General features: G+C 36.4%; 2 protein-coding genes across 4 annotated transcripts in view; one reads left to right on the top strand and one right to left on the bottom strand.

The window, feature by feature from the left end:
- Window positions 1–856: 856 nt before the first annotated feature.
- Window positions 857–3,234, bottom strand: grxcr2 (glutaredoxin and cysteine rich domain containing 2). The gene is made up of 3 exons (XM_088931898.1): window positions 2,890–3,234; window positions 1,803–2,021; window positions 857–1,030 (listed from the first exon to the last, which is right to left on the bottom strand). Exons 1-3 carry the CDS (start codon window positions 3,232–3,234, stop codon window positions 857–859), a joined length of 738 nt encoding a protein of 245 aa, XP_088788024.1.
- Window positions 3,235–3,994: 760 nt separating this feature from the next.
- Window positions 3,995–11,797, top strand: part of sh3rf2 (SH3 domain containing ring finger 2) — a 30,299-nt gene continuing 22,496 nt past the window's right edge. For 2 of the 3 annotated variants that reach the window (XM_088931897.1, XM_088931895.1), the window contains exons 1-3: window positions 3,995–4,130; window positions 4,546–4,667; window positions 5,378–5,802. In XM_088931897.1, coding sequence (XP_088788023.1) covers window positions 5,419–5,802 — 384 coding nt within the window. In that variant the 5' untranslated portion in view covers window positions 3,995–4,130; window positions 4,546–4,667; window positions 5,378–5,418. Of the gene's footprint in view, window positions 4,131–4,540; window positions 4,668–5,377; window positions 5,803–11,797 lie in introns of all 3 variants that reach the window. The other variant, XM_088931896.1, reaches the window with a different exon arrangement.

Raw genomic sequence — 11,797 nt, 5'->3', positions numbered from 1 at the left:
ATATAATTAACTACTATAGGCCATCCAATCCTCACAAGCCTGAAACGACGTCACCCCCCGAATAGATCTAATACTAATAGTATAGATTAATCAGATGCTTTATCTCAGCAGCGATACTGTACAGCAGAGTGTAAACGAACTCAGGGCAGTTGGGTCCTGTTATGTACATGTTTATACTATTTTGTACTTTAATACAGATATATTAAAGAAGCCGTATTTTTGGTAAACTTATATAAAGTTTATTATGAACGTTCCCATTATGAAATATATAGTATTAGTATGCAATTCGTGTAATGCATTGTACAGTTCATGTCTGAAATGCTGTTATCTGTCACCACGTTGTGACAAAACCAGAGTTGTTGGGGGAGCAACCAGGTGGTCGAATGTTGCAAATACAGTATATTTGAATCTGAATGAAACTTGATACTGGTGGTAAAGTTACTGAAATAAATTGATGGGTACTCCTTTAAAAATCCTCATACCATTACAGTCTGGATGACTGTCAGATCGGACAACCTAAAAAGAAAAGGCAGACAAAACTGAACGTGGACAATCTCGGCATTGCACAAAACTGGGGTCCTTCTTAAGTCAGTCATGTTAACTTGACACACTATACATGCAATTTGCACAAATTTCTTTAGTTTTGTGATTCAAGTGGTGCTTTACATGTGTCACATTAGGAGCCCTGATTTAACAAGAGACAACTCTGTAACCTGACGTTTTTTATTCTTCTTAATAATTACATTTACTTCACAAACCTTTATTTACACAGTACAATTTTTCAACTTTGCAGTGTTCAACAACACAATTGATACAATCTGTATATCTTATATTTATAGTTACAGGTCTAGCTTCCTCAGTGGGTACAGGACTGGCAGGGTTGCAGGCCATCCGCATTGCACGCAGGACATCGCAGAGCTCTGATGGATTCGTTGAAGCGGTTGGCCAGCATTGAGAGCTTGCTTCCGTGGCACAGGGAGCAGGGACAGCACCCTGACCCCCCGCACTCCAAGCATCCGGTCACCTCATCCTAAGAACAGCAGAAGAAGGACAGGTCAGCTCCTCTGAATTCATCCACTAGGGGGCGCATACTGGCAAGGGCTGAACAACACCTGCCATGGTGCAGAAACTGACTGGGTTGCATTCTAAAGGCAAACACAGAGGGGTTTGTCATTGAAATCCTCTGTTGAAAGCGTTCAGATTGCATTATGTATTTGCATGTCACATACTGCATGGTACTGATGTATAATATCACATGGCAATGCAAGTTCCCACTGAGCTTTTATTTATCCAGTTTCAAGCCATCTACTGTATAATTAACTTACTCCCCTGCTTGTGACCAAGAATGAGAATTTCTCGTTTTTCACATTTGTTACAATGGAGCCCATTGCTTTTTCATTCACTGGGTTATGATTCATTTCTCCTGCTATTAAAAACTCGCAAGTTGTGATTTAGCCTCTCCCACAGCATTTCTGATTGTCACCCAGATCAAATGTCCTCTGAATCCCAAATAATCCCAGCAGTTCTGGAATAAAAATCCAGGAAGTTCTAAGGACAAGAAGAAAAAAGAAAAAAAAAGAAACAGCACACACAGAAAGACCCAAATTTATCATATAGATTGGTAATTGTGCATATTCAACTACCCTGCTTCAGGAGAATGTTGAGACTGTAGAAAGATATGTGGTGAATAATAAAAAGAACACTTTATCTTTGAAGATGTTTAACAGCCGAGTCTTTGAGTGCAGGAATAGCTGCTGAACAGACTTATTTTTATTTGATGAGTAAGTATGTATTAGTATTACCTTGCTGTTTGCAGTTTTATTAGGTTGATCTTCCCCAAGAACACCATGCGCATAGTCTTGTCCTTCTTTACCACCTTCATCTGTTCTTGAATCCCCGTCTGTGCTGTCTCTGTTCTGAAGAGAGCTCTTTGTAGATGCCTTCTTCACCCAGGGAGACCTGATGATCCGCAGATTGCTAGTGTAGATTATTATCTTTCCAAAGTCCAAAACAGATGATGGCTGGAAGACACAGAATGAAAGGCATTCAGGTCACCGTCAAATAACTGAAACAGAGATAACACATAAACTGTAGGTGCCCCCTTTTTTGTTCAACCAGATAAATGTAGCCCTACTTTGCAGGAATCACATCATATTTAAATGTGTATTTATTGGAATACTTTACCACGCTGGTATATTTTAAAGAAACGTTTATACCGAAAAATAGTGGGTCTACAATTTCCAATGATAAATCTTGAGAGCGTTTGCATAAGGTGTCAAGTTACTGGCTGTTAGTAATAAAACCTGTTCTTTTCGGGGTTTTGACAACAAACCACTAGAGGGAGATCACCACAACACAGAGCACTGAAACTACTGAAAATAAAATGATTTGTTCTGTAGAGCTTTTCAGACACTAAAATACACACTTTTTTAAAACATTTGATCTTATTCGCTTCTATATTCTCTTAAAGCTTTTTATTAAAACACAGTACTAAGTAGACAAGGGTACTGAAGATAAGTAAATTAAATGCAGGATATACGGCCAAGAAGATGAAGCAAAGTGTACCTGAGTAAACTACACATTAAGGCAACAGTATATAGCAATAAGCAAATTACATTTGTTTTGTAGGTGTTGTATATATTTAGACATGTACTACAATGGTGCAAGATAGGTTTGCCTTTTTCTAGTTTTAGTGTGATTGCCAAGTTTTCTTATTATTTATTCTATTCTTGTTTGTTCCGGTCTTTTTGCTCAAATAAAAATATAGCCATTAAACTGTGAATAACTTTAAAGTTATTTTTTTATTCCTGCATTGTACTTAAATCTGAAAAAAAAAGCACTTTACATGCCATGCAAGATTTAAAAATGAACCTTTAGTTAAGTACTCACTTTGGAGCTCACTGAAGATGGATCATCAAAAAGGGATGGTTCACCTGTGAGGCTGTACTTTCCACCTCTGTACACATTGATCCTTTGAGCCATTAAAGGAGGTGGCGAGAACAGTTCTGGTTCCCTCAGCTCTTCAAATCCATACAGCTGTTCAACCTCTAAATGCTTTGGGAGTTTCCCATGGATGAAACTATGTGGATATTCGTCTTCTGGACTCTCTAGCTCTTGCCCATCTTCATAGACATGCTTTAAAACTCTCCCACTGTAAGATGAAGCGATTTTAAATCTCACTTTCCTAGGTTTCCCTTCAAATCTCTGATTCAGTTTAATTTGAAGTTCATCCATTTTGAAAATACACTGAATGGCAGGATCCTGTATAAAACACTCCCGTCTTACACTTAAGGGCTTTAACATTATGGTAACATCAGCTTTCCTCCTGTCTCCTGTCCCTTGAATTATTTAGTCTCTGGATCAGGTATACAAAGGCAGTGACCACAGTGATACCCTTTCATTTCATTGTTGTGCTTAGCATGTATGGTAATGGTCATATTTTTAATTAAATTAAAAATACGATTTGAGGTAGTTAAATGCTTTAAGACTTTAGAAAATAAAAAAGAAAGACATGGAGAAATAATTGATTATAAAAGAAAAAATATGATTTGTAGAAATAGGTGACCCTGTCATTTTCACTGTTCTCTTGGAAATAAAAGAAAGTGATGTCAAGCTAAGGCCAGTCAGAGAAGATGTTGTCTAACTTAACAACGTATGCACTTACAGCTCCATATTGTTAGATGTTGTTTTCCATATTGGCATATTGCTTTGCAGGATCATGCTATGATTAAATCCTGTGGATTAACATTGACATTATTAATGAATGGTGCCAATCTGTGCATATAATAATAAAATCATTACATAATCTAAGTGAACTAACGAAACATCCATGATTTAATGTATTTAGAAAATAAATGTGTATTACTAGAAAAATCCTTATTCCCATTCTTTGTGCTTGTTAATCTCCGTTTGTCGTAAAACAAAATTCTAACCTTGTTAATAACTAAAGAATATTTATTCTGTTCATTTCCTGGAAATACTTTATGCATTTGGCTTTAAAAGGGTTAACGAGTGCTGCCTGAAAGTTGATACGAGTACAATAAGTGCTTAGTTGTTCTAAACTTGTTCTATGTGGTTTGGAGCTTTGTCTCCAGTACTGTCATGTACCTGACCGAAGACAATAACACAAGGTTAGTACTTGTTATTTGTGCTTTACAAATCTTTAAATATTGCAATATCTGTTTTATTTTTGTATATGTTGCTAATTTAAGTAATTTGTTTGTAAAACTGGTTTTGGTCTTCGTAATAATTAGGTCGTTTTATGTCTCGTAACTAAAAACGTCAATGTTTTCATCTTTTATCACTGTTTAAAGGTACAGTTTAAGAGTAGCTTCCCTAGCACTCCGGAACGTCTCTGTTTAGATGAGTTTTTACTATTTGTTAGTATCTTTTCATGCGTTATTATTGCTTTGTCTTAATAAATTGCACTACGTACTTCATTTCTTATTTTTGATGTCGTTTATGATTACTTTTTTTCAGTGTTTGTGTGATTTTAAATCCCTAAATTAGATATTGTTATATATTATGTTATTTTTCCAAGAACAGTGTGTTTCAGACACCAACAATGGGAAATTCCAAATACTGCTTGGGTAATCCGCATTCTCGTGTATAAGGGAAGTTACACAGAATTTGCAACGTGACTACTAAGGGCGTGTCGATACTAGAAGGTATGAAATAACGTGTCGATGTCTGCCTGCCATGGAAGTAATTAGGAACTGCTAGAATTTCTTGTCTTTATAGATGGAAACGATTCTTTTTACTTGGCGCAATATCACACTTAGCGATATATATCCTTTCTGAGCTCAAGACAGTCGTTCAAGAGCTGTCGTCATACTGTCAGTTGAGATCTACGTGCAAAACATATTGTGACCTGCTTTTTAACTTTGTTGAAATTACTTTTTAAGAAGTTTACAGTGATACGTTAGTAGCGATACATTTCTTTAAAAGGCATGTTTAACTCATAGGTAGAATATTGTTACTTATTAGTGTAAAGCGTGTCAATTGTCTGTTAAAAATCTTATTACAATACACATGTGCTGTATACAGTATATTTAATTTACTTAAGACATTTTTAAAATCGCATTAATGCAAGAATTTTCCATTTCTCTGGTTATGTTCTTTTAAAACATGTAAACATGAGTTAACTAATCATCATACCGTCATGATTTGGAAAAGTGCAAATGCAGTTTTGTATGTTTTAGTTTGGCAGCAGTATATGAACTGGATTTGCAGGTGAGGATCCACATTTCACCTGATATCCACAATAAAATTCACAGCTTTACAGAATTAATAGTTTTGCTTTCAGGGTTTGCAAAATGTTGAACATTCTGATCATCATTAATGCTGTTTTTAAAGTTGCTTTTTACTGTGTTTTAAGAATGCAGTAACCAGTTGAATCTGCAATAACCCTGGAGGAGGATGGGGGACTTAGCCCTGTTGGACCTGTTGGAGTGCCCACTATGCTTTGAAAGACTGGACATTTCTGCCAAAGTGTTACCGTGCCAACACACGTTCTGCAAGCCATGTCTTCAAAGGATGGTGTACTCCAAGGCAGAAATGCGCTGCCCTGAGTGCAGGACCCCAGTTTCCTGTGGAATCGAGGAGCTGCCAGCAAACCTCCTCCTGGTTCGTCTTCTGGATGGAATTTGGGAAGGCTGCCAGAATGGGATGAGAAGGAGCACATCCCAGAGACACATTGTTCCTATGGCCCACAGCCAGTCAATCAGGAAAGGCAGGGATTCCAGGAGCTCACAAATACCCCAGCGTAGGCTGACGATGAGTCGCAGAAGCCCACTGGATGGGGCAAGTATCTCTTTCATCGTTTACAGCTCACAGTGTTACCTGTTCTTTTGTTTCAATGCCAAAATCAATACCTTTCTTTCTAGGTTAGAAAACACAATACATTTCAATGCACCTCCAGCTGTTTTTTTTATTTGGCAAAAGCTGTGACAAAGCAAGAGTTGCTCTCTGACCCATCAGCCTCAAGATCAGTTTAAGTACATCAATTAATTTTATTTAATTTCTTGTATTAAGAATATAATAGAAAAGAGTAGCATGTATATTATATTGTATTGCATGATTCCAGAATTTATTAACCACAAATAAAAAAGTAATATTTTTTTGTTACACAATGACTGCAACATGTTGTTTTATTTAAATACAACCTACACTGTATTTGCAATATTTTTTAAATGTGTACTTCAGCGAGTATGAACAATGTTTCAAAATGAAAACTAGCACATTGAATTTAGAGAAATTTTCTGTGTTGCAGAATGGCTGATTTCATAGCTGAAATTGGTATTATTTCTTATTTAAAAGCAGATTAGCTACACATTCAGCATTATAAATTGAAATCCTGCGAAAAAGTCTACATACTCTTGTGTTAGTTTTTTTGTGGGTACATTAAAAGCAAAAGAAGAATCTCTTGGGATATTTCTTTTTGGAGGAAATAGGAGGAAGCTAACCAATATAGAATCAAATAAATACAGTAGAATAGAAGAAAAGCTTGTGTAGTTCCATTCTGTGGTTTTTTAACAGTTTTTTAATTACATTTTTCTAAACATAACAAGAACTCAACAGATGAATACTACACAGACAGTGCAGAAAGGGTATAATCAAAGAAGCCTTTTAAACTAAAAACATGGCTGACACAGTTTGTTATGTCTGTTCTATGATCTGCCTGTATTTCAAATGAATTGCACTGCACATGAACACAATGAAGTGTGATTCAAGGGTATTCTGTCTCCACTCAATGTCACAGAAAAGGTTTTCAGCTACAAATAGACTTGCCCGTAATAGGCACCATGCTTGAAGATTACTATTAACCTGGAAATCGTCAGTGAGCAGAAACATTTGAATGCTCAAAGTCACAGGATCACATATCACATCTGAAAAGGGACTCCCAGAATGACTGTTTAAGTTTAAATTGGATTAAATGGTGTGTTAAATTTGTAGAGGATGGAAAACCATTATCGAAGACTGCATCCCGATCTAGACTACTGTTGGGCTTGTCTAGCTCTCTCTATTCTTGAGCTTGTTTAGCTCTCTATCCCACATAAGCATCATTGCATAATAAGCATAACTACCCAAACTCTGTCTCCTATGTCTTCTGTGACTCAAACTTTAGGAGACTTGCACTCTTGCTCGTAATCGTTTGGGTATGTCTGCTTCCTATTGGTTACAGCTGCTTTCCCTCTGAAAGGAAATGTTGGATTGTTGTCCCAGCATGTTCCCTGGAAAGGAATGTGGCCGTTACCCTTTTCAGGTGACTCCCAGTTGGCCTCACTAGGTTTGCCAAAAATCAAGTCCAGTGTTCGAGAGAGAAGAAGGGTGTGACTGGGTGTTGCGGTAGGGTCTAGTGTTAAAAGTGCTCTGCAGTCGGGCAGTGACATGGCCCTTTCCCATTAGTAATGACAGATTTCCTTTTCAGGGACACAAGATTTAGACAATATCCCAATGTTTTCTCTTACATTAGCCTTATTATTATTCGTTCTTTGTTTGTATTCTGGCACAGCCACGAAGCAGGTAAACAGCAGTAGTGGGCTTAACAGCACTTGGTCAATATGAAACAATTTAACCACACTTACTGTATATAATAAGTCTTTGAATTACTGGTTGTTAAGTGGAAGTGCTTTAGGTCAGAATCAAGATTTATGGTCTCACAATCCAGTTCCTCCACTATTTGGTATGCATGATACACCTTCATTTTTAGAATAATGTGTTTGAATTGTGGGTGTTAGATTAGTTTAATTGGCGTCTAGGAAAACTGGCCTTGTGTAAAAGTGTGTGTGCCCTGTGATGGGCGGTTGTCCCATCCAGGGCGTGCACTGCCTCTCACCTGTTGCTTGCTGAGATATTCTCTGGCTGATTTGGATGAAGCAGTTAGAAAACAGATGAATGTATTTGAATTGGTGTTTCATGGGGGGCACAGTTTGCGTCAATTATTTACCTTTTCTCGCAGATACAGTATAATGTAATCTTTCAACTCAATATCATCTCTTATGCTTTGAAACAGGTCATTTAGAATGCTCTTTTAGAACCAAAGTGATAGGTCAACTGAGAACACATTTTCTCGAGAGGCCTTGTTAATCTCCTACAGTACATTATACTGAGAATTTCCAAATGCCACCTGTTTACTGGTCCTTATTTATTAAGTTTTTAAAGAATATTTAGGAGGAGGTAAACCCCTAACCTCACCCACTTCCACCTCCTAAGTATACATATCAGGATTTTGGCACACCTACCCGTGTATTATCATTTTACATTCTTCCCTCCACCCTGTCATTACCCTAGCAGAAGGTCTTGACTCATCCTGTATATAAAGTGCAGTTTTACCATCAGGTTGTCTTTCCGTAAGCCAGGAGTATTAAGCCAATAAATCAATCTAATTCAATTTCATCTTAATTATGGCCTTTCCAAACTACTGAACTTACATTTGTTGTGTGTTTTCCAGTGATTCCGTCATGAGCTAACATGAGAAGCTTAATTTTTACTTAAGAAACTATAAAAAATACAATGACCTTAGCATGGCAGAATAAGCTTAATGGGTATGGGCACAATATGCAAAAGTGAGAGAAGGTTGAATGTTAGGGTTGTGTACAATTCCAGGAAACAGTGAAGCTTTCTTGTTTTTTATGTTCAGTACCCTTCATATAAGTCAGCTGTAAGAAGTTTTTATTTGGGATTTTTTTAGAAGCTGAGAAACTCTATTAGTTTGGAAAATACTACTTTCAGTAATATCTAATCAATTAAATTGCCTCAACAGGATGTGTCATTCATAAGACATAGAACAGTTGGCTATGCAATCTACCTAAACGTCTTATGTCTGCAATAATCAGCTTAGATCTGTGTCAAGGCCAACTTTGCTAGCAAATTAAAATTTAGATTTAAGAAATAGCTAACAGCAGTTAACCCAAATGATCTCTGAAGGTAAGTGTATTACTTCTGCTGCTTGTTCTTTGTGGAATTAATATGCCTGTGTAACTGATCTACTTCTTTGTTACATTTATGTTTTTAAAGTCTGAAGTTAGTTAATCAAATATGTAGCAGAACACTGGGGTCATTCATGTGAGAAATTGTTTTGGTGTTTCCAAAGAAAAAAGTCATTTAGTTCTATAATGGCATTTAAATTGTTTTAAAATGGTCCAGATCCCACAGTGTCCCTGAATACCTTACAAACTCTTGCACCTTGCAGCATTATTAACTTTAGCTATATGACTATTGCTGTTTGTTATATTTTTTGTTTTTTCCTAACGACTTGTTGAAATTCTCTAGTTTTGTTGTCTCTCTTAAAATATTAGTGTTAGGGTTTGCAGTGTCTACTGTTTGAAGTGTGAATTAATTTTGCACATGGGAGGAAAGCTATCCAAACATCTTCCTGAACCTTGAGTTTGATGCTAAAAATAAAAAGCACTTGCTAAAAATATTATGATGATCCCTTATGTTATTTACCACTAAATGTAAGTAAATAATTACACTTATTCTTACACTTATATGACCTGCTTATTCTCAGTTTCTAAACCTTTGTTTTACAAACCATGGACAAATTCTTAATGCTTGAAAATATCATTTTTAAACACTCATGAAATCACTGTTGTGGGTATGGTACTGTATGTACAGTATGCATAAAGAAGGTATTTCCATCTGCTGGTTTTACCTATGGCCCTGTGAATTGACACTGCACTTTTACAACAGTGTATTTTCCAACAGTAAGGTTATCATCTGACTGATTTGTTCAGGCACCAAAAGAGTTCACAAGGCTAAGTGTCTGGAGGTTCAAACATTTATCAGGCAAAGGACAGTCTAATGAATGCCTTCTGTGTGATATTTGTGCCTTATGCTTATTTTAAACAGATGCTATGAATGCCATATGCTCTATTTTCTATTAAGCTGTATATGAATTTGGGGGTAGATGCTTTAATCTATCTGCTTTAAAGAATTCTAGAAAATATTGACTCACTCACTTGCAATGGACTGTTTTTACACCAACATTTTATCTAATTTAATCTGAGATACACTTCAACAATGCAGTTGTATAGACACTTTAATATGCAAACTCCCTCTCATCTAATGAAACAAAAGGTAGGTCAAATAAGAACTTCAGAGTCTCCCTGGAGACCACGGTAATTGTTGTGGCAAAATAATTTCAGACTTGCTCTTCTGTACTATGGTGTGAAAAGTATTGTGGCTTTTTTGTGTTTTGTCTTTGCATTACATGAAGATTATTTGGGCAAAACATACAGACATATAATGCCTTTGGCAGGTAAAATTAGATACCATATAGGGCTTGTGTTAATAAAAGAATCTCATATATAAATGTATTGCACTAGAACTTGGTTTTTAGCTTAGTTTTAAATTTTAAAAGTAGAACTGTGTTTTAAGTCTTTCTCTGACTCATTGCTCGGGTCATCTGTTTCACATTCTCAGGCATATGATCTGAGTGATAAAATAGCATAACAAAACATAGTTTAAACGCTTCCATTGGAATGCACAAGTTTTGACTTCGTATGTTTTTGAAAAGAAAATAACTGTCTTGACTGTCTGCACTCCTTTTCAATGATCACTGTACCTGTTTCTTTGTCTCTTGTCTCTTGTATCCATTATCAGTTTTTTATATAAATGAATCCAAAGGTTAATGAGGTAATGTATTGTCAGTTATATTCACTTTAATTTGTTTTAAATACATACTCCATATTAAGATCTTCATCTTAAAAATTACAGTGTAAACCATACATTTTATGAGAGTTTAGTATACTGTATATCACATAAAAGGCATTGTGCATTTAAACACATGTTTTATTAGGCTGAAAAATAATATGAAAAAAACATTAGTGAGGAAGAATGTGGTGTTTAGACCATTTTTTTACTTGGTAGACTGTACTTTTATGAACTATCCTGTCATTAATGTTTGCAGTCCTGCAGTATTTCTTTAGAATATGACATTTAATTTATAGATATTTAAGTCTTATTATTTTAACTCAAGCAAGAATCAAGTAGAGGGAGGTGGCACGTGGTGCAGTGGTTACCATTGCTTCATTGCAGCAGTGGGGCTGTCTGTGTGGAGTTTGTATGTTCTCCCCGTGTTACCCTGGGTTTCCTTCGGGTGTTCCCATTTGCTCCCACAGTCCAAAGACATACTGGTATATTCATTGACTCATGGAGAAATTGGCCCTGGTGTGAGTGTGTCTGCATGTGCATTCCCTGTAATTGACTGAAGTGCGGTCCAGGGTGTGTATCCTGCCTTGCACCTATTGCTTGCAGGGATAGGCTCAGGTCCACTTGCGTCCCGATATTGGATGAAGGGTTTTAAAATTAATGGATGTCTGGAAGAATCGAGTATTATGATATAGTGCCCAGTTACACACTGAGTTCCTTGTAAGATCAACTGTCCATTGCCAGGTGTAAGTATCTCCATTTTAGTGAAGAACCAAGTGTTACATGTGGAATGAAAGTTGCCTCGGATGAATAATTGATAAGTAGACAAAACTTTCTTAGTTTAGTCTAGGCCTACAGGGTACATACAATACCCTGTACCCCGTGTGGCAGATGTCTGTGTAAGATAATGAGCAATGCTTTGATAAATCTACTTCAATAATAACTAAAGCTTTGTTATGCTAAGACAAATCGTTATATTATTTATGCTGGTTTTTATGACGCTGAATATTTTTTGTCTGCTGTCTTGTAGTTTACGTTCCATACTATACAGCTTGTTTCCTAGCAAGAACATTAGAAAAGTTGCGATGAGAGGCCTATCTAAAGTAGCTCACTTGGTAAGTCGGTCTCTCAAGGGTATTTAGTA

Source organism: Atractosteus spatula, chromosome 14, assembly GCF_055471065.1.
Source record: "Atractosteus spatula isolate fAtrSpa1 chromosome 14, fAtrSpa1.hap1, whole genome shotgun sequence".
NCBI lineage: Eukaryota > Metazoa > Chordata > Actinopteri > Semionotiformes > Lepisosteidae > Atractosteus > Atractosteus spatula.
Note: the sequence above shows the minus strand (reverse complement) of the source record. Positions and strands in the feature narration are given on the sequence as shown.

Excerpts from the sequence above, each read along its gene's own strand:
- grxcr2 (XM_088931898.1), bottom strand. The coding sequence starts at position 3,234 with ATGGATGAACTTCAAATTAAACTGAATCAGAGATTTGAAGGGAAACCT. Across the intron at positions 2,022-2,889 it reads CATCTTCAGTGAGCTCCAAA|CCATCATCTGTTTTGGACTT; the intron begins GTGAGTACTTAA and ends TGTGTCTTCCAG. Across the intron at positions 1,031-1,802 it reads ATAAAACTGCAAACAGCAAG|GATGAGGTGACCGGATGCTT; the intron begins GTAATACTAATA and ends TGCTGTTCTTAG.